This window comes from Anomalospiza imberbis, chromosome 6 (assembly GCF_031753505.1).
Source record: "Anomalospiza imberbis isolate Cuckoo-Finch-1a 21T00152 chromosome 6, ASM3175350v1, whole genome shotgun sequence".
NCBI lineage: Eukaryota > Metazoa > Chordata > Aves > Passeriformes > Viduidae > Anomalospiza > Anomalospiza imberbis.
In genome coordinates this window covers 3,724,367-3,745,467 of record NC_089686.1, presented here as the reverse complement: position 1 = coordinate 3,745,467, position 21,101 = coordinate 3,724,367, and the positions used below count along the sequence as shown (strand labels likewise).

At 45.9% G+C, this 21,101-nt stretch overlaps 1 protein-coding gene, 2 long non-coding RNA genes and 1 other non-coding gene across 6 annotated transcripts; 2 read left to right on the top strand and 2 right to left on the bottom strand.

Moving 5' to 3' along the window:
- Window positions 1-3,939: 3,939 nt before the first annotated feature.
- Window positions 3,940-7,077, bottom strand: LOC137476560 (uncharacterized). Of its 2 annotated transcripts, none has more exons than XR_011000414.1 (3): window positions 6,857-7,077; window positions 6,197-6,307; window positions 3,940-5,438 (listed from the first exon to the last, which is right to left on the bottom strand). It is a non-coding gene; the product is annotated as an uncharacterized lncRNA (long non-coding RNA). The 2 variants fall into 2 exon arrangements; XR_011000415.1 differs by lacking the exon at window positions 3,940-5,438 and adding an exon at window positions 5,468-5,511.
- LOC137476571 (uncharacterized) lies at window positions 6,302-7,948 on the top strand. The gene is made up of 2 exons (XR_011000431.1): window positions 6,302-6,962; window positions 7,043-7,948. It is a non-coding gene; the product is annotated as an uncharacterized lncRNA (long non-coding RNA).
- Window positions 7,949-10,689: 2,741 nt separating this feature from the next.
- Window positions 10,690-20,131, top strand: TBPL2 (TATA-box binding protein like 2). 2 transcript variants are annotated; one of them, XM_068192077.1, is made up of 7 exons: window positions 10,690-10,800; window positions 13,657-14,045; window positions 14,802-14,889; window positions 15,131-15,222; window positions 16,268-16,435; window positions 17,910-18,004; window positions 19,760-20,131. In XM_068192077.1, exons 1-7 carry the CDS (start codon window positions 10,750-10,752, stop codon window positions 19,837-19,839), a joined length of 963 nt encoding a protein of 320 aa, XP_068048178.1. In that variant the 5' UTR covers window positions 10,690-10,749; the 3' UTR covers window positions 19,840-20,131. The 2 variants fall into 2 exon arrangements, with proteins under 2 accessions (XP_068048178.1, XP_068048179.1); XM_068192078.1 differs by lacking the exon at window positions 16,268-16,435.
- TRNAG-UCC (transfer RNA glycine (anticodon UCC)) lies at window positions 10,865-10,936 on the bottom strand. Its single transcript has one exon. It is a non-coding gene; the product is annotated as a tRNA-Gly (tRNA).
- Window positions 20,132-21,101: the final 970 nt, after the last annotated feature.

The window sequence follows — 21,101 nt, the reverse complement described above, 5'->3', positions numbered from 1 at the left end:
GGAATGTGTGACCGGCCATCAGCTGGCCAGGAGCGTTTTGCTGCTTCATCCCGGAGCCTCCCTGGCTCAGCACATCCTGGCCGGTCACTGCGCTGCTGAGAGCAGCACATGATCCAGCCAAAGGCAGCATCCCCACCCTGCACTTCCAAGGTGAAAATGTACGGCCAAATCTTCCTAATATTAACCATTCCAGCAGCGGTGGCAGGGCTCAGCAGCAGCAGATTCTGCAGATGTTTAACTGCTTTTGTCCACAGTAGAGTTTTCCAGCTGGCATCAGAAGCAAACCGTGGTCTCCCAGGAATGGGATTTGCTGCCTCACAGTGGGTGAGGGTCCTGCCAAAAGATAAAGATTGGAGCCACGAGCCTGGGAAGGGTGTTGGAGGGAGAGAGCTGCCCCTCCTGCCAGGAGTGGAGCTGCAATGGAAGAGCAGAGAGTGCAAATCCAGCTGCTACAGCCAGAGAAGGGACAGGCACCGATCTCTGCACTCTGTGACCAGTGACAGGACCTGAGGGAACAGCTCGAGCTGTGCCAACAGAGATTTAGGCTGGATCTCAGGGAAAGGTTCTTCCCCCAGAGGTGCTGGGCCCTGCCCAGGCTCCCCAGAGAATGGGCACAGCCCCAAGGCTGCCAGAGCTCCAGGAGCGTTTGGACAACGCTGCCAGGGATGGCCAGGGTGGGATTGTTGGGGTGTCTCTGCAGGGCCAGCAGTCAGACTCATGATCTTTGTGTGTCCCTTCCAACTCAGGATATTCTCTGATTCTATGATTCATAACTTTCTCCTCTTCCTCCTTCCAGGATTCAGAGTTGATTTCCTTGCTGGGTGGTCACTTCTTGCTCTGAAGGATTTCAGCTGAGAATATTCCACTTCCTACAAGCTCAGATGTCTCTGGTCCTTCACATCTTACAGATTTGCCACAACACCACAGCATAAAGGACCTGAAAATGCTTTAAAATCCCATGTCAGGTATCATTACCCTAAATGTAAGGCAATAAATTATCTCAGTTGTGTGGATTGGGAAACCTGGTGGAAAATCTCACCGGAGAGCCACCACTGTGCCAAGCAGCCAGTGCTGAATGTCCCGACTGCAGGGAGGAAATAATGCAGATTTTTAAAAAGCCACTGAAATCCCACTCACATTAGGCAGCCACCATGGGGAAAAAGAAAAGGTTTTAAAATTCTGCAGGAGCCCCAAGTCATTTGTTTTGTCAGGAATTTTGCTTTCTCAGATCACAGGGAAAAAGCCCTCAGATCTGTGGGTTCAGAGGAAGCCAGAGAGGAAAGCTATGTGCTGAGCAGGGCTGTAAGTCATGGGGGCTGATTATTGTTAATTTAGCATTTTATATAAGAATGTGAGAGATCCTTATCAAAGCCTGAAACAAACGCCCTGCATGTTTCAACACCTCACTGAATCCAGCTAGGGAAAAAAAAGACCAAATGCTGGATTTTCTCTCTCTCTCTTTATTTGCATTAAAAATTTTTATACTATTTATAATCATGAATCCCTGCAATTGACAGGAAGTGGAAATTAATAGATTATATGCACACATGCCAAAAAAAAACGTTTCAACTGCTGCTAGTCACAAAAATGACTACAATTTTCTTCTCAGAGTAGTCAACTAGGAGTAACTCCATTGTGGAAACTTGAGCTATATGGAAAAAGATGTTTGATCCAATTCATCTGTAACGGAATAAAAATAAATCTGTCCTAAGCAAATACTGTCAGCAGAAATGACACTGGAAATTCTTGCAAGAAGAGTAAAAGCTCATAATAAAAAAAACCAATCTAAACCATGACATTGTATGTGAGCAGGATGAAAATCCATCGGGCTACTACCAGTCTCCACAAAATCCCCACACTAGCACAATGTAGATATGCTGTTAATTAAATTGAGATGGTCACATTTTGTACTGGAAATCCAGCTAATTAAGTGAATTGTTCAAAACTGTTTCAGAGCTCACTGGCAAAAAATATTTATTTATAAACTACAGTCACCCTCCATTTCTGGATTTCAGCATTGTAACAGAGCACTGAAAAGCCCAAAATTGGGTTTAAAACTGTACTGTTCAATTTTACCACGTTCAAAATATGAGCAGCACAATTAGAGACACACAGAGAGCTGAGTGCCCATCCCAGTGACTGACATCTTCAGAGTGATCACACTTAAATCATGATTTCTGCCAGCTTCCCTTGAGGCTCTTCAGTCCCCACCTCCCAGCACAGGCCTGACACCAGTCACTCCCAGTTTTCACATTTGCAAAGTAAAACAGAAATTGCAATGGGAAAATCCCTCTCCTGCCCTCCCCAGGCTGCTGTTCCTGTACCAGACACCCAAACCAGACCTGTCCACCCCTGAAATGCTGTGGTTTACACCCAACTTAGCAGCAGGAATTGCTGCCTGATGATGCAAGTGGTGCATCACACCCAGCTGTCCCAACTGCTCCTGGACATGCCACAGCCTCCCCTAAATCCCCCAGGACAGGACCATCCTGTGTACTCACACATGCCAGCAGAACAAAACAAGCACCTAAATCCCTGCAAGATCAGGACCCGCCATCACTCTGAATAATCCCTACTCAATTACAAGTCAATAATTATTCCTACACCTGCAGCACATAGCTTTAATTATCTTTTTTTTTCCAAAAAAGTTTTTGACCAAAAAGCAACAGCTTTAGCTGGAAGTGCTCACTGTAAAGGAAAACCTATTTGCTGGGACTACAGCAGGTCATCAGGTCTGGGCCACAGAGGTGGAATTTAATTTCTAATCTGGAGATCTCAAGCCTTTGGTATCAGATAGAGCTAAAGGGATCACAGGGAAGCTGGACAGAAAAGCAGCTTTCCAAGCAGCACAAGAATAACCATGCTTTGAATTCCCATGAAAGTGCTATTTCTTCTTTCCTGGTGGCATCCTAGCAGAAGATGATTTTTTGAGAGTGGACAGTTAATGGTTATTGTTAAGTAAAGCAAATGCAGAAGTGCCACAGAAAATACCTTGTCTCCTGTAAAACACTCCCTGTGTGATAGAACAGTGGCAGTCCAAATCCTTTTCTCTCATTCATCATTCACGGCACCTGCTTGTCATTTATGCTGTTCTACATTAATCTAGGGCAGGTTTTGAATTAATACTCTTCTTCATCAATACCTATGGAATGAAGATGTTTTCCTTTGCAAAGAAAAACCTTTGCAACACCAACACAATGTGTCCCTCCTCAGCACCTCAAACGTTGCAGGATGGACAGCAAAGGGAATATGAAGTGAGAGATGGGGAGAAAGGAAAGAAATGGAGAGTCAGACAGACCTCGTGCTCCAAGGGCTCTTTGAGCCTGAGGATCAGGTATCCCAGGCTGGAGCAGCCCGCAGGGCTGGCTCAGCACGTTCTCCTCTGCAGCCAGGGAAGGACATTGATTGAGCTCTGCGAGGCATCACGGGAACAGCGTGTGTCAGGCTGTGACAAACTTCTAAGGAAACGTGCAGCAAACACCCTGCTAGCCTGTCTGGATAAATCAAAGAGCACAGGAGCCATCCCAGCTGCTCTCGCCACCACAGAGTAGGTTTATATGGAAGTAATTTGTCTGAGGTTCCACAAGGGATGCGTCCACTTGCCTGGAGCAATGAGTGTCACACCAAGGTCCCCAGTTTGCCATCCCTGGTGGTGACACACACCTGTGCCCCAAGGCTGGCTGGAGGCTTGGAAATGTTCACAAACCCTTAGGTCTGAGGACACATCCTGTTCTCTGGTGCCCCAGGAGATCCAGAAATTCCCAGCAATGTCCCAAACTCACTGTGCATCCCTCTGCAAGCTTCTGTTTTAGCTCACACCTAAAATGAGCAAATATTCTTCTCTTCACCTATATATCTATTTTTTTTTTTTACACAATCATAAGCCTTTCCCTAGTGAACCTACAGCTGCCCACATTGTGCCTAGACTTCTAAGGTATCTAAGGGTTTCTGTCATACTGTTCATAAGGCCTGGGGGGCAGAAAGGGTTAAGAACAAACTCCGATTCTCTAGGGAAAACAGAAAGGCACCAGGAAAGCCAATTCAATTGATTTTACCCAAAGGGACAAAAGAAAGTTTAGTAGGTCCTTTATAAACTGTCAGAGAGAAAAGCTTTATTTTCCCACAGGGAAAAACATACCCATTAACAAATTAGGTGAAAGCAGAGTGAGATGTAAAAGGTCTGAAATTCCTCAATGCCTTTAAACTGTCTTCACACACTTCATTTATTTTGGACAGCAGCACTGCCCATGCTAATTTGGGAGCAAAGAGAACTGTGAAAATAGCTGGGGATGAATATTTTTAATGTTAATAAGCAAATCTTAGTTGATCTGTGCAACACTATTTGGGTTTTAGAGAACAACCAACTCCCAACCTTAAGCCCATCTGGGTTCCTCATTTTCCTCATAGCATCACTGAGCAAACCTTCACAACTCTACCTGAGTGGAAACAGATTTCAGGGGAGCTACTTTTGTATTTATGAGTTGGGTAAATGCCCATTGAAGGGAGGCCAAAGCAATCACAGTATTTATTCCTGACAAGTCATGGGAAAAAAAAAAAAGATAAAAAAAAAAATCTTTGTAATGAAGGGCACTGGAACAAGTGAGCTTCCCCCACAGCCTGCAGATACCAAAAAAATATAAAAATATTCCCTATAGTATCTTGGAAAGTATGGGGGAAATTAACTCATACTCCACTTCCAGAGACTGACCATAAAAGCCAAATGCTGTTGGAGGGAAACTGCAAAGACAGCAAGGAGGAGGGAGGAAGAGCCAAATGGAGTGATGAAGCTGTAACAAAAGGGATCTCAGGCTGGTCTCCTGCTTGGCTGGGATGAGCATGGAAATGAAGATGAGATGAAGTGCAGGAGCATGAGGCAGCAGAGCTGGGTACAGACTCCTCCATCACGGCTAAACTAACAGCATTTATCAGCAGAGCACGGGTGAAGGGCTGGAGTGACAGAAACAGGACGGTGTTAACAGTTAATTATGGGTGTTAAAAGTACAGAACCATCAAGGCCAGGGGATTGGAGCTTCTGCTGACATCTGGCAGCGTTTGGGGAAGCTTAGTTTCTCCGGAGGTCCTCGTTGATTCAGGAGCGCTGATTTGCTGACGTTAATTAGAAGAAGAGGTAATGAGAACTGACTAATCACCGAGCTGCGTGCCCTGCAGACTCATTCCAGTGTCAGTCTTTATATCTTGCTGATCACTCAGCCAAAACTCAGTTTTAGGGGGAATTCAGTGATTGGTCAGCACCCTTCTTTGAGTCATTGTATTTGCATTTTTTTGTACACTAAGCTGATAAAAACTGTGGTGGTGTCACAGCTCAGCTGACGCAGCAGTGAAGGCATCACAGTACATGCTCTAATTCCTGGAGAGCTTGCACTGAAGGTCTGGACGTGCTAATGTCACTGCTGGTGCCTCCAATGTGACTGTGACCTCTGCAAACTGAATTTTGTGCTAATTTTTCATGTGCTAATGTCACTGCTGGTGTCTCCAATGTGACTGTGACCCCTGCAAACTGAATTACCAGAGCTCTGCCAGCATCTGCTGCGTGCCCACCTCTCCTTTTCTATGCAAACACACAGGACTGCTATTACTATACTGTTTTTCCAGATAAGGCTTAAAGGATCAGTATTTAATTGCAGCAGGGTGTTCAAGGTATGAGACACGGTGTTTGCATTAGAGAGATTTGTCACAAAACTTGGAGGGAAACAGCAGCACTCGGATGATCCATCACACACTCACCTCATTTAAATGCAATTCAATTTAGCCAGACCCTTTGGCACAAAAGTGGGAAAGATGACTAAACAAAAAGCACAGAAGAATACCTCTGACCCCAGGTGTCAGATGGATTTGTGTGTGACATTCACGGAGGAGCTGTCCAAGAAAGCCTGCAGCCATTCATTGCTAGGCTGCAATTAAGGTGGCAGCCAATGTTTAAAACCCTCCTCATCCCATTCCCCCCCTTTTCTGGCCACATTTTAAATACAACACAGAATGAAAAATAAAAATAGACTGCTGTGCCCTGCCCCACATGAGTCTGGGCCAGGATGAGTGGATTTCTATGCAAACACACAGAATGCCTTCCTTTAATCAGTTTGTTGCCTGACACAGATAGGAAAATTAAATGAAGTTAACTGTACAGCTTTCAAGTCACCATTCAGCCTTCCAGTTGAGACAGATGACTTCTACTTACAGTGCTTCTTCCTCTGGCATTCAGTGGAAAATTTGGCAATCCTCTCTGGGTCTGGTTCTCAGCAATTCTCTGACATGGGGGCAGTTAGTGTCTCCATTGCACATAATAGAGCTGTAGAAGCCAGGAAAAAAAAAAAGGCTCTTTTCTTGCCAGTTTACCCCTTTCCCATCTGACAGAAGTGATTTTCTTCCCTGATCCAAAAGCCAACACACCCTGGTCTCCACCAGTGAGCACGGCAGGCGCAGCACACAAATGTTCAGAGAGTCCCCTAATGTTTGCAAAAAGTATCAAATTGCCCCATTACTGCCCTTCTCAGGGAATAAGAGAGCCCCACTTGAAGCAGGGCAAAGAGGCAGCCTTACCATTGTGTGCTTTGGGCTGCATCATCTGATCCAGGGAGGGGCACACAGCACTAGGGGGTAAACAGGGAGTTACAGCCCTTCCCATCACCCAGCAAACCTGGGAAATTACACTGGATTCTGGCTCAACTCCCAACCATTGTAACCTCACTTCTGCCAGAGGGTTACTCCTGATTTACACAGGTAAAGTTAGACCCAGATATCAACTCTAATGCACCTGATTCTGTTCGTGTTTACACCAGCACAACCTGATGATGATGTTAAATAATACACAGTTAAAAGTCAAATTACTCACTATTACTTGGTGAGTAGTCATGGCAACTTCTTTGCTTCTCCAGCAAAAAAATCCAGTATCTGCTGATACTGCCAGGCATTGATGAGGTCTGGAATGGAGAATTATGGGACAGGTAAGTATGAGGGTGATGGTCACACATGTCAGACCAAAGGTACTCCAGCATCTCTCTCTGACTTGCCTTTTGGGCTGCAGGCATTTCTCGAGAGCTTTTCCAGCTCCATGCTCCCACTGACTTGACTGCAGCTCACCTGCTCCCCTCTGTGACCCTCTCCAAGTTCCTCCTCAACACCTCACTCTATTTACATCCCTGCCGTGATGGGAACCAAGGCACAGGGACCAAAACAAGGCTAAACCACACAGAAGGAACAACCTCCACAACAAGACTTGGATCCTACTGTCGACAGAGGAGTGCTGGCTCCTGGACTAATTACAAAGTGCTGAATTTGGAGACATCTTGTGCATAATATATTGTTTTTTTTCTTGGAACATGGTCCAGCTCTCAGTTGGTCTTCTACGTGCTCCAAAGGCAGAGCTTTAACGCTGCAGGCAGCGAGGGCACCAGGAGATGGAAGCTACACCTGAGGCAAGCTCCACTCTTCTGAGACAATTACAGCTATAAAGGTTTAGCATAAAGCTCAGGAGAGCAGAAAGCAGAGCGCTGTCAGTCACAATCTTTTCATTCTGAAACTGGCTCCTAAAAAAGATAAGATAAAGCCAAACCAGATTAACCAACTTCAAAGCAAGCAGCAAGGCATTTAGGGCATGCTAGAATAGAATGCAGCTGTGCAGAGCACTGATGAATTAAACAGGTAGAGGTTCCTTAATGATTTGCTCCTTGTCCTTTCCAGGTTTTTGGAAGCCTCCTGTGATTAGTCCCATCCCCTAACGCGATTTCAGCACTCAGGTGATGCAGCAGGGCCTGCTACAGAAATGTTTAAGAGGCTGAACGAGGCGTGCCAGCAGGAGCTCTGTGGAACAGCCTTCCCCAATTAGTTATCCAAGGAAGAGTGATACTGAATGACTCTTAAAAAGGACACACAAAGCACTTATTGTTGAGCTAATCATCAACTTTCTGAGTAAAATTAACCAATTTGCTAATTAAGGCTCATGACAATTCATCATGACAGTAACTCTGCGCTGCAGTGTTTCATCAGCTGGTCCCCGAAGTAGGGAAGGGCTCCTCCAGCGGCTCCCTCCCTGCTCTGAGCAGTCCTGCCGTGACCTCGATGGCTGCTGCTTCCCAAAGGAATTTAAAAGGTGGGGGGAAAGAGAATGGGAGGAAAAGAGGGGAGGGGGAAAGGGGATGGGTGGAACCCCAGGCAGTTTGAGAGAGAAATAATATTTTTTCAAATTTGGCATGGGAAAAATAGCTGCCTTTTCTAACATTACTCGACTTGGATGATCAGAAATTAAGCAGGTAGGTCTCATGAGTTCTAAGTGGCACATTTTGCATTAACATCTGTCCAACCCATGGCAGGGGTCAGCCTCCTGCTGAAGAAGGAAGGAGCAGAGAGGGAATGATGCCTCTGCTGACTAAGCAGGAGAGACACACAAGCTGGGAGGATGAAGGGAGTCTCCCAGGGCCTCAGCTCACTGGAATAATGCTCTCTGGACCTCCCACACATGGACCTTCACTCCCTGGAGCTGCCCAGCACTGCACACCCCCCTCACGGAGCCTCCCCCACGGCAGCTGCCCAGCCTGGAAGAGGAGGCTGCGGGCACAGAGCCCTCCTGAGGCACAGCCATGCCTGCCCTCCTTTGGGCAGTGCCCAGAAGACCCTTCCCTACAGCAAAGCAACCTGAAAGCTTGAATTGCACACGCAGTGTGACTCTTGGATCCTCAGAGGCTCTCTCGGCTTTCTAAATGCCTTCCCTTCTTCAAATGGGTAAACAATCTTTTACCCATTTAACCTGAGACACCAAACTCCATGATTCACCCAAAATCTCAACGCTTCCTTGTGCCCCTGCCATTTGTCCTTATTCGAGGCATGAAACAACACCAGTATCAAGAGACTTGTATTTTATGTTCCTCTCTGATGTAGCCTCACTCACTTGGACACCATATTTTGACCTTCTGTATCTCAGGTTCACAAAATGCAGACAATCAATTCCCAGGGGCTTCAGGGTGAACATTTCTCCTCTCCAGGGGGTTGTGCAATGAAGGAGTAATTAACTGAGGAAATTCACAGCAGTACAGCTGCAATGCTATGGGCAGGGCTACGCCAGGGGAGCCCCAGGAGCACCTCCAGCTTCCCAACTCAAGCACAGCAATAGTGCCACACACTGGGGGAGCACCAACCTCCTGCCCCCCTGAGATGTCACTGCAAGGGCAACACTCAGCACAATCCCTGTGCTCAGTTCGATGATTTCTGTGGGCAGGGCAGGCCCACAGGGCTGTCAGGGAGCAGCTGTGAGGGCTGGGCTGGCACTGTTGTGGGAGCAGAGCCCCCCAGCACAGCCTCAGTGCCCCATCCTGTTGTGCCCACAAAGGCAGCTGAGACCATGGAGCTGTCTGCAAGCACCCCAATCACCTGCCAGGCCTCAACGGGACATTTTGGATTTAACCATCCTGAGCTGACCCGAGCTAGCTCCAGCAGCCTCCCTAATTCCAAGTACAACCTCTCTGAGTCCTCTCCTTGCTTTACTGGCTGATTTGCCTCGAGGGCAGGCTGTGTGATGTAAACCAACCTGCTTGAGGCTGGATTTTTCTGGAGCTGGGAGGATTTGGCACCTTTTATTACGCACTTGTGAGTGTCAGAAATACCATAAACAAGCCCAGCAGGCTGGTTGAGGAAGGAAGGATGCTTATCAGCCATGCTCTGTTCCTTGGATAAAGGGCATTAATCTAAGCCTTTGCACCTCTGGGGCAGTGAGAAGAGCCTGGCAGCACCTCCCAAGGACCTGCTGCATGTTTGTGCTTTGACATCTTCCAAAGGGTTTCTTCAGCTCAGCTTGCTGTTTGTAAGCAGATCTCACAGCCAAGTCCTGTCTGGCAGAGCAACAGGTGCAGTGATCACGACATCCACCAGCCCAGGCAGGCACAGGGATGTGCTCCCACTGTGCCTCCACAGAACTCCATCACTCCATCACCACACAGGAACAGACAGGAGAGAAGGAACAAGTCAGACAGCAACTGCTGGCAGCAACTCAAATGGCACCCATGCCAAACTGTGTCAGCAGTGTGAGACTCCCACAGCATCCACCAGCCATGAGCTCCTTCCTGGGAATGTGCTGCCTCACACTGGGACATGGGAAAAGGGAATGGCCCTAAATCATCACTTACAGAGGGCAGAAGTACACTCCAGAGGGGAAATGCCTGCACGGGGAGGACAGTGAATGTAAAGAGTAAAGGATTCTCCCTGCCCCCCCTCCCCCCAGCAGTGTTAACCCAACTGAGAATGAACCAATTCATCACAACGCCTTCAGTTTGAAGTTTACACTTCTGGCTGCGGGAGGGGGCTCCTCTGGAAGGACCAGATGTGCCTCATTGCACTCGATGAGGCAAGTGGGAGAAATTAAGGGGCACATGACACTTGCTAAAAAGCATCATCTGTGCAAGCTCTAAACTACATTTAGTACTACTAACTACAAGGTCCAACTCCATTTCTCTTCAACCCTGCAGAGGAAAGCAGGCTCAGAGGAGCTCGGGCACAGGTTGTGTTTTTAGGCTCCTGGAAAGCACACGAGAAGAGCACCCCGATTTCTCTAATCCTCCAGGATGGGGCAAACCCTCTTAGACAGTCGTGCAGGCAGGCCAGAGGCTCCAAGGCTGCTTGATGAGGGTAAAGCTCCCTGCTGTGATGGGCTCTGCTCCCTGACAAGCCACACGTGGTGCTGTCCCTGGGGGTTAAAAGCAGGACCGGAGAAGGGCTGGGGGCTTTGTGTCGGTGGCTGTGCCCATGGAAGGCGAATCGCCGCTGGAGCGGTACCTGGAGAGCTGCAGCGGGCAGGTAAGGGAGAAAGGAAAAAAATCAAGTAAGGGGGGGAAGAAAATTAAGCTGAACAAAAGGAAGCTGCGTTGGCCGGGAATCGAACCCGGGTCAACTGCTTGGAAGGCAGCTATGCTCACCACTATACCACCAACGCTGCGTTGGGATGCGCCCCGCAGCCGCGCCTGAGCTGCGTCATCACCGCATTCCTGCCGGGCTGAGCCTGAAATTCTCCTGTCCCGGCGATTCCTCCCTGTCCTGGGGGTTCCTGCTCTCCTGGCGCTGCCGGGGGATGGGGGAGCTCTCTGGAGCGGGAGGTCGCTCTTACTCCCTGTTAAGAGGGATGATGCGGCCGCGTTTAAACTCTTGCGGTGGGATGCTGCTTGCGAGGGTCAGCCCGGCTGCTGGTGTGGGTGGGAACTGAGAGGGCTGGAGGCTCGCATCTCCTCGTTGTGGTTAGTAAATGTCTGCAAAAATGCATTATTTCGGTACTTGGAATGGTCATAATGATCTCAGGTGGCTGTAGGAACAACCGGGAGAGGGCTGGACTCCATAGCCGAGCATCATCATTACTCAGGGAACACGACTTTACATCCTGTTGTAAACTACTTTTCAGCTCAGAAAACAGGCTTAGCACGAGCTGTTTACATCCAGAGACCATCCTGTGGCAGTGGTTAAAGCCCTCTGAATATGCCCTCACAAAGTATATAATGTGGAAATGTATAGTACAGCTTTTACAAATGCTAGTGAGCTTTTTATATTTCACATTTGCTTGTACCCTTGATAATATCAGACGTGGGATATCACTGCAGGGAGAAAAAAAAAAAATCCAAGTCTGTTGCTTAAGGCAGCTGGGTTTGATTTGTGTCTACCTGAGTTGCAGGGATTTCTGCAGTGGAAGTGAAAAAGGCTGTTTCCCCTCGAGCTGCCCCAAACCGAGGGATCTCAGACAGGATCTGTGAGTGAAATCTCCCCCCTGGAGCTGCTGGGAGATGTCCAAAGCTCTGCAGTTGGTGTGGCCTTGGTGAAGTTAATTAACCCAAGTCCACAGCAATAACCCTTGGCAGCCAGCCCAATGCAAACATGGTCTTGTGCCCCTTTTGCAGCCTCTGAGCATCTGTCTGACAAGAAGGAAATGTTCTGCAGCACTTAACCCTGTCAGGGCTTTCCTCAGACCTCTTGGGTGCAAACCTGATCAGAAAGGAAAATTTGCTTTCTGTTTCCACCTGCTCTATGCAATTTACTCTACTTTTTGCAAACTTCCCAGCTGTGTGATAGTTCCAGCCTCATGTACCACTCGTTCCTCCATCAGCTTCTTTAAGATGTCATAAACTGGCTTTGGTTGGTTGGTTGTGGGTGTTTTTTTTACTGTTCATTCCTTGATGCCCGTTAGTATGATGTGAGTAGTCTCACGGGGAGCGTTTTGTATCATTTTCTCTACATTGTGGTTCATACAAAACCTTGCTAATGAGCTCCTGTACAGCTAATCCTTAGTTCAATGAAATTCTTGCAGAGACTGTGATCTCCTTCCCTTGATGCTGACTTGAAAAATATCTATTTAAAATAGATGTATTTTTGTGATTCCATAATATTTAATTTGTAACTGTTAATTACATATTTGACCCTTTTTTCTAAAGGGTGAAGGAGTACCTAGATTTATTCAGCTGCACCCTGCCCCACCAGATCTTCTGTTGGGCTCTGTATTTAGAAGTCAGTTTCAGAAGCAGTTTTAAATATGGGTGTTGGCAATGCTTTCCTGATTACATCTGTATTCAGGCTAGTGAGGGTTCTCTGGGAGGATTTGTCACTTTGTCAGAGTTTTCCAAGTGTCTGCAGGCAAATACACTGCAAGGTGGGAGCATGTGCCTGGCTGGGTTGCCAAGTGAGCTGACTAGAAGAGAGCAGCACTAGCTCAGGGCTGGGAAGCATTGATCTGGAAATCCTGCTCCTGCTGGAGGTCAGGCAGCTGTTGCCAGCTCAAGAGCCTCAGTCTCACGCACCATTCCCTGTTCTGATCTGCGCTTGGACTTTTCAAGCCCTTCTGGGTCTTGAACCTAAAAATGCCTGATTAAACACAAAACGTCTTGTATGGATTCTTTAGTCCAAGCTGTCACCTGCTATGGATGTTGGCAGAAACCACCTTCAGAAAGAGGCTTATGCACCAATGGAGAGGGAATAAATCCTGTCCTGGAACTCTTGCCTCATCGACATGATGATGCTTTTTAAACAGCTTTTAATAATAAATAGTTGATAAAGAAGGACATTAGTAGGTAAGAGCTTACTTGCAGGTGTGTTGTGTGCTTGGTGCAGGGCAGGATGCTAGTTCTGCTGACTGTGGTGAGGCTTTTTTTAGTCCCATCTTCTCATCCATAGCTTCACTCAGGCTGGTGGCCTCCAGGAGCTGAGGAATTAATTGCTGCTGGTCCTGTGAGCTGCTGCCCTCTGTTGTACAAAGCAAAGCTGACACTGTCCCCTGCTAGCAGAGAGAGGAAATTGAATAATATACAGAATGGGAGATAAAGACAGCCAGAAAATGCTGTCTGTCTTCCTTGGAGAAACTCATGAGTGTGATCATGTGGTTGTGTGCGTGGCTGTGAAGGGGGAAGTGCCACTGTCATACCTATGCTGTGCTATCCAGGAATTCTCTAGAGTGCCCATGGACTGTGGTGAAAATGCATTCTCCAAGTTGTCTGGATTTTTATACACTCACAGACAAGCAAAGGACACACTTTCAACCTTAAAACTAATATTTGCTAAAATATATATTGGGGGAAAATTATTGAAACTTCCTCATTGAAGGTTAATCTTAATTTACTCTCCCAGTTACAGTAACTGCTTTTATACAAGACCCTTAATGGCACTTTTTTTTAATTCAAGGATGACTTCTCTACTAGTCCTCATCTGTTCACTCCTATGAGCCCTTATGATTTAGAACTTCCAATTCAAGCATCTTCCCAGTTAAGTCAGTCCAAGGAGCTCCATACAGACTTCTCCTCTGTGGACCTCAGCTTTCTCCCTGATGTCACCCAAGATAACAAAGCACAAAACCTCTCTGAGGATGATCATGAAACGCAGAAAGAGCTTGATGGGTCGCTACCAAGTCAGGAGGACAGTGGTGTTTTCATGGATGAAAGCAGCTTGTCACATCCAGGGGCAGCTCAGCCATCTCCTGAAGCACCTGACGTGTGTCCTCCCCTGACTCCGATGACTCCGATCACCCCGGCAACATCTGCTTCAGAAAGTTCTGGAATAGTCCCCCAGCTACAGTAAGTTATGTGGTATTTATGTACCACACACCATAGTCAGAGTTTGGCTTAAGCTGCAAAGTGTTGCTCTGACTTTTCTCTTGGAGAATGTAGTGAGCATGGCTTGGTATTAAATAAGCCAAGAAACTACAGGAGTAGTTTTTTATAGTTGTAGTTTTTCTCTCCTCTTGAAGGGGAGAGGTGAAGAAAATGAACTGGCAGTATTGGTTAAAAATATGAAGCTATTTGAAAAGGAGGATTTCCTCCATGAAAGAGAATGTGAAGGATGACAGCAGACTCCAGGGGTTTAAAGATGTCACTCTGTTTTTTCAAAAGGAGAAACAGAACTGAGTGTAAGAACCTCTGGCCTCATGAAAAGATGCTGTCCTGTCTAGGATAGAGCATCTCTGGAATAGTTTATACCTGTAGAAAATAACCCACTCCTGCCTACCTTTGCTGGTCTAGTAACTCTAAATAGTCAGTAATGGTTCGATGCCAAGCTGTGAAAGGCTTCAGTGATGCAGTTTTTGGAAGACACACAAACTTATCATTTGGAGACTAATAATTTCATACCTTGTTCTATGTCAAAGTGCAGTTTTGGGATTGGATTACTTCATTTACTTAAGATTTGCCAGAAGTAGCTTAGTGTTTGAGTGGGGAAGAGACAGGCAGGAAATCGGTTGATGGCAGTTATTAATTGGAATGTGACTGTACTGCTGGGGGTGGCTCTGCAGTGGCTGGATTTTGCAATGAGACAATTCCTCCCTCATTCCTCAGGAATATCGTGTCAACTGTAAACCTGGCTTGTAAACTGGACCTGAAGAACATAGCTCTGCATGCCAGAAATGCAGAGTATAACCCAAAGGTAAATCTTGGACTCAAAGCTTTACCCTCACTTCCCTTTCCCAGTGCTGATGGATCCCAATGCTCCCTGTGACTGTGGTCTTAACTCTCCTGCTCCTAGGTGGGTGGGAAATACCTTCAGGGTGGGAAAGAAAGACTTAAAAAGCAAACATGTGTTGTGACAAGCTTTGAAAGTGTTAATTGTTACAATACTGAACAGAAATACAGCTGAGTTCCTGTCAGGTTTTCCTTTGAATTTGTAGAGGTTTGCTGCTGTGATCATGAGAATCAGGGAACCACGAACAACAGCCCTCATCTTCAGTTCAGGAAAAATGGTCTGCACAGGAGCAAAAAGGTATTTTTCTGGTTTTTCCCTTCCCTCTAAAGGTCTGGGTCTTTCAGCTATGCATAAATTCTGATGGAGAATGCCTGAAAAGTCTTGCTTAAAACATCTAGCAAAGGACTAATTGCAAGAAAAAGTGAAGCAATGATATTGAAAGTCTTGCTTTCTTCGTGATGGCACCTTAGCAATTTCTGAACTGTGTACTTCTGTCCCTGGATTTAGATTGAGCTGAGCAGACATCAGTAGAAAAGCTGCTAAAATTCCCAGAAATTATTAAGGGATTATTTGCATTTCTCACTGATTTTTAAAGTGTTTAGGACATAACTTGTGTCTGTCGAGTCTCTCTTCAGTGTCTGTGTTATCCAGTCAACACATCTGCCTCTAGAGGAAATGGGAATTGGGGAAAGCAAAAGTTTATTTCTGTACTCTGAAGTCCAGCAGAGACTGCCTTAGTTTTTATATCCCAAAACAGCCAATTAGAATTAATTAACTCATGCTTAAGAGACCTCTTCTCCAGCCCCTACCACCACCGCAGGTAGGTGATTGTACTGGTGCCTGCAGCTCCTGGATCAGCATTGAGAAGCTGTTTTGAGGAACTGAGAAACCTTTCAAAAGGGGAACCTCTGAGTGATGAAACCTCTCCAGTGGGTTCAACCAGACCACAGGAAGGTGAATGAACAAGTGCCTTACTCCTTTTAGCTCCCTGCAGCAGTTCTGGGGATGGAGCTTTGCTATTTTGAGCCACAGGATCTCTTTTTCTGGAGTGCAGATTAGCACAGTGGTGGCTATAAAATGAATTCCACCTCAAGAGCAGAGGAAAGCACAAATAAATGTTATTTTTCCCCTTTGCTCTTCCTTCAGTGAAAAGCCCCATCCCTGGAAGTGTTGCAGGCCAGGATGGATAGGGCTTGGAGCACCCTGGAATAGTGGAAGGTGTCTCTGCCCATGGCAAGGGGTGGAACAAGATGGGCTTTAAGGTCTCTTCCAGCCCCGGCCCTTCTGGGATTCTATGATTTGAGGGCTGTTTGGAGATTACAATAAAGGTTTCTTCCTTCAGTGAAGAGCAGTCAAGGCTGGCAGCCAGGAAATACGCACGGGTGGTGCAGAAGCTTGGCTTCCCTGCCAAGTTCTTGGACTTCAAGATCCAGAATATGGTGGGGAGCTGTGACGTGAGGTTCCCCATCCGGCTGGAAGGCTTGGTTCTCACCCACCAGCAGTTCAGCAGGTATGAGGAGATGAGGTACAACCCTGTGCACCTGGCAGGCAGCAGGGTCTGCAGCCACTTGAGCCTGGTCCGTGCCTTTGCTCTGATGCGTTGTGAAGGCTGGCCACAGCCAGCCTCGGTCTAGAACAGAGACTAGACCGAGTTAAAAAATGAAGTAGGGATTTATTAGGAGGCCTCAATGGATCCACCTTGGGCAGCACAAGAGCCCAGCCAGGGCTGCACCCCCGGTGAACCAAAATGGATGACGGTTCCTGGGGGCTCTCACTGTGATCAGCTCTGCTCCATTTGCACACTGGAGTTCATTGTCCCATTCCAGCTTTAGCCCATGAAGTCCCATCCTTCTTGTTCTTCTCTCCTCAGTCCATGTTGTTTGTGCTCTTGGGCCTGAGATTTGGATCATTTGTCCTTGGTCCCCAGCTGGAGAAGGAATTGTTTTGTCTCCCTACTCTGTGAAGAGAGCTCACCATCCCCTCATATGAACCCACACACTAAAGCAGCAGAGAATCTGAAAAATAGAAAAGCTAAAACCTGAGGCATCAGCTCCACTGTGGATTTTAATACCAAGGTGGCCTCTTAACTCCCAGCAAAACAGACTCCTGTCTGCAGGGATAAGGTTTCCAACCCTCAGGCATGAAGCCAAACTGCATTTGCAAAATACAGAATTGCAGGTATACTGAGTTTTTCTGGGATATTGTTTTGGTTCCATTTGGATGTTCTTTAGCCAAGAATTGGAAGTAAAGCTGTAGCTGAGTGATGGGCATGTTGCACCTGTGAGATCAGCTTGTTCAAAACTAGATATTGCCATCAGGAAAGGATGATTGCAGCACTGACAAAACCAAAATTCAGTTGTCTTTTATTAGCACTGCACCTAATAGTTTGCATTTAATTTAGGAGCTAGATATATATTAAAATTTCCATTGGCTGTTATCTTGTCTTAGTTGCACAGGATGCTTTCTGATAGGGGCTCTTTGCAGACTAGGAGGGATTCACTGTGAGGGTGGGGAGGCCCCCGGCACAGGGTGCCCAGAGCAGCTGTGGCTGCCCCTGGATGTGTCCAAGGCCAGGTTGGACATTGGGGCTTGGAGCAGCCTGGGAGAGTGGGAGGTGTCCCTGCCCATGGCAGGGTGTGGAATGAGGTGATTTTTTTAAGACCCTTTCCATGCCAGGCCATTCCATGACCTGAAGACTGTTTGAGGATTACAATAAAGGTTCCAAGGCTATGACAAATCACAAGTGGCTCACAAGTCTTTAGAAGTCAGCAGGAAGATCCCCCCACCAGCTCCAGCTGGGTTTAACAGGTTTCTCTTCAAGGTGTCCAAAACCTGACCTGCCTTTCTCAGGGCAGCTAGATAAAATCAGTGTGGTTAATTACCCTATTGCTACTGTAATTAAAGAGCACTTCATTCATACAACAGCTGTTACATACTGAAACAGCAGTTGCATTTTACTAATCTCACCTGCTTGCTTTGAACAGCTATGAACCTGAACTATTCCCTGGCCTGGTTTATAGGATGGTCAAACCAAGGATAGTGCTGCTTATCTTTGTGTCTGGAAAAGTGGTACTGACTGGTAAGTGGTGCCTCTCTATATCTGTAGCCCACTGCTGCTTCACTTCCTGAGAGAGCATTTAAATTAAACATTGACTAAAAATCAGTATCTTGCCACAGTAAAGCCACTCAGGGATCTTTTTAATGGCTGCTGCAGCTTTATCTGTGTTTTCTGCAGATAACATCAGTATCATTGCACTAGAATCTTACATTGTTTCATACACAGAGTCTCAGATTTCCATGTTAAGTATTTCTTTTTATTCAAAGCCTGATGCCACGTGCCAATGCAGAGGATGCCAACAGGATGCTGACATGCCAGCAACTACTCAGGCACTTAAATAGGAATCTCACAATAAGCAATTTAAAATTGCTTGGACAGGAAACAAACTTCTTAAAACACTTCACTGACAACATTTAGTAGGGATTATCAGAGGAAAGGGTGGAGATCTAAGACCTTGTTCCAGACTGTTTGGCAAAAAAATCGTGAGGCAAAAGCCTTGCTGAGTCAGTGTGCTCAGCAGATACCTGTACCTCAGATCCCAGGTGACCTTTTTTTCAAAAAAGGTGAACTCCTGAGCTCCTGGCACATCCTTTTGGTGAAGCTCATGAAAATGCTTCTATTCAGATGTACTGAACGGTAAATGATACTTGTTCCCAGAAACTCTGAATGTGGTGTTCATATTTACAACACAGCTTTGAGACATGGGGAAGGCAAGAGAAGTGCCTGCCTTAGCCAGAGATTCTCACAAATATAAATCAGCAATGAGCTCAGCCAGCTGAAGGATGGAGCACTCAGGACAAAGCTTAAATGCTTCCCCCTCCAATGTCCACAGTTTTCTTAGGTGCAGTAAAATCATTCTGGTCAGTTCCATTCCACTGATGCTTGCATTTTGTGGGGTACACTACTTGTAATGACCTTGCTACACACTCAGTCCTTTGCTGTGACTCCTGGGCCCAGCTGTAATGACAAAACCAAATTTGCTGAGATGTGAGGAGAGTTTTTTTCCCTAATCAAGAAGGTAACTTTACTTATGTAAATAAAAGTTGTGGTAAGGCAGATGAATTATTCCAAGTGAGGACATGAGAAAAGGTTTACACATTCAACCTTAGCAGGGCTTAATTCCACTTTTAGTTAATTTAAATCCAGTTTTCTTCTAGCTGACATTTGTTGGACCTGCATGAGTAGTGTTGCTGGCAGGGAATGTTCCTGCCTACTGCAATGCAGTTTGTGTGTAAGACTTGGTATTAAAGATTTGTTTACAGTAGCACAGAAAAGGATTTGAAATCAAAGGTGTCCTAACACACAGCTTAAAATTAAAATTGCTTCTCAGAGCTGGAGAATGAGAGTTCTCAAACTGTGGAACAACTCCCAGTATGAAATAAAGGCCTTTCACTTCTTGTTTTTACCTTTCCACTCACCTCATAAACAGGCAGAGCTGTTATTCTTAAGCAGATAACACCGTGGTGGTGCTGAGTTGCTTTTTTTTCCTTCTTCAAAGCCAATATTTTGCACCTGTCAAGAGTAGAAATTTGCTGTTTTGGTTCCACAGATTAAACAAAACCTAGTCTTAAATCTAAGCAAGCTAGGACTTGTTCTCTGAGGTGGCAGATAGAAATTCTGCCTTTAATAGTAAGGTGCTTTCAGTCTCCTGGGTTTCTTCATTAATCTTACTGGGTTTAAACTGCCTTCAGATATTCCCAGCACTCTGTTAATTCATGTGGTTTGGTGTTTTTTTTTGGTTTTTTTTTTGTTTTTTCTCCTTAAATGTCCATTTAGGAGCAAAAGATCGTTCTGAAATCTATGAGGCATTTGAGAACATCTACCCCATTTTAAGAGGTTTCAGGAAACCATCGTGACACGGCTCCCAAAGCAATCCAGAATAACACCTGGGCTTGTCTTGCTGTGCATGGAGCAGAACCAAGGGCATTCCTGGACCCATTTGTGGATTATTAAGCAAATGATTCATTTCTGAATGCCACATATGTTGATGTCTTTCTATAGCTTGTGAAATGTTCTTTTCTTTCAGATTATCTGCCTGTAAGCCACCTGAAATTTGACAACTTCTGTTAAACTAAAACACTTGATAAATGAATGCACTTTTAATAGAATGTATATTAAGGTGGCACTTAAAAATACTTTGTAATAGAAGCCACATGTCTCTTTACCTGTTGAACAGGTGAACTTCAAATTGGTTTAATCAGAATCCTCAGCTCTAAGTGTCCTGAATTGCTCCTGCAGTGTTGTAGTTTCATGTTTAAGCTCAACATATATTATTGTCTCTAACATGGGTTACAAAATCCTGCATGAGTTGGTTTTGGTGTTTAGAAGACATGTGCTGAAACCACTCTGATCCCAGTGGCTGGATAAACTCTTGTGTGTGATGGTGCAGGATTTTCTTTCACAGAGAAGACATTCCAGGTCCTGACTGCTAGGATATACCTAGAAAATCTGTGGGTGGAGGGGTGTAACTAATTTAATTAATCTAATTTGACATGGGACAAATTAGATTTTAACCAAATGGTACCCACCTGTGTTACTGCCTCAGATGGTAGGAGTTTTGTGCAGACAGAAGGGTGCTGGTTTGGAACTTTGTTAGAAATGGATTTGAGGAAAATCCGTTTGTAATTTGGATGCTCATGACTTAATTATCTGTGTTATTTAACCAGAGTTCTGCCAATGGCACTACACTTGGTAATTTTGGAGCAAAACCACTGAGGCTTCCTGTACTTAGCTAGAACTCAAGGCTCTATTTTCAGAAGGTGTCCTGCTCAGAGTGGTGCTGGGAGCAGGAACAGTGCAGGCCTGTCCCATGGCTGTTCTGGAAAGCCCCTGGAAGCAAGCCAGAACAGTTCTGTTGTGTCCTTCCCTCCTGAAGGTGTGGTACCTGTCTGGGAACACCACTAGAGGTTGCTCTTAGATGACTTAAGTGTAACCCAGGCCAAAATCCTTCTCTGTCCTTGTCGGAAATACTCAACTCAGAACAGGGTCTTGCTGGGCTGTATTTTGCTGCCACAAAAGTTTATTTCTGATTCAGTGAGGGTGTGGCTTCATCTTCTGTTTCTGTTCTGTGTCTCTCACAAGTGGTTTTATATCTATCACCCTGCTTCTCCGGAAAACA

Bases quoted from the DNA above. Each gene is read 5' to 3' on its own strand.
- TBPL2 (XM_068192077.1), top strand. From the start codon at position 10,750: ATGGAAGGCGAATCGCCGCTGGAGCGGTACCTGGAGAGCTGCAGCGGG. The intron at 14,890-15,130 runs GTAAATCTTGGA...TTGAATTTGTAG, and splicing joins ATGCAGAGTATAACCCAAAG to AGGTTTGCTGCTGTGATCAT. The intron at 15,223-16,267 runs GTATTTTTCTGG...TTCTTCCTTCAG, and splicing joins GTCTGCACAGGAGCAAAAAG to TGAAGAGCAGTCAAGGCTGG.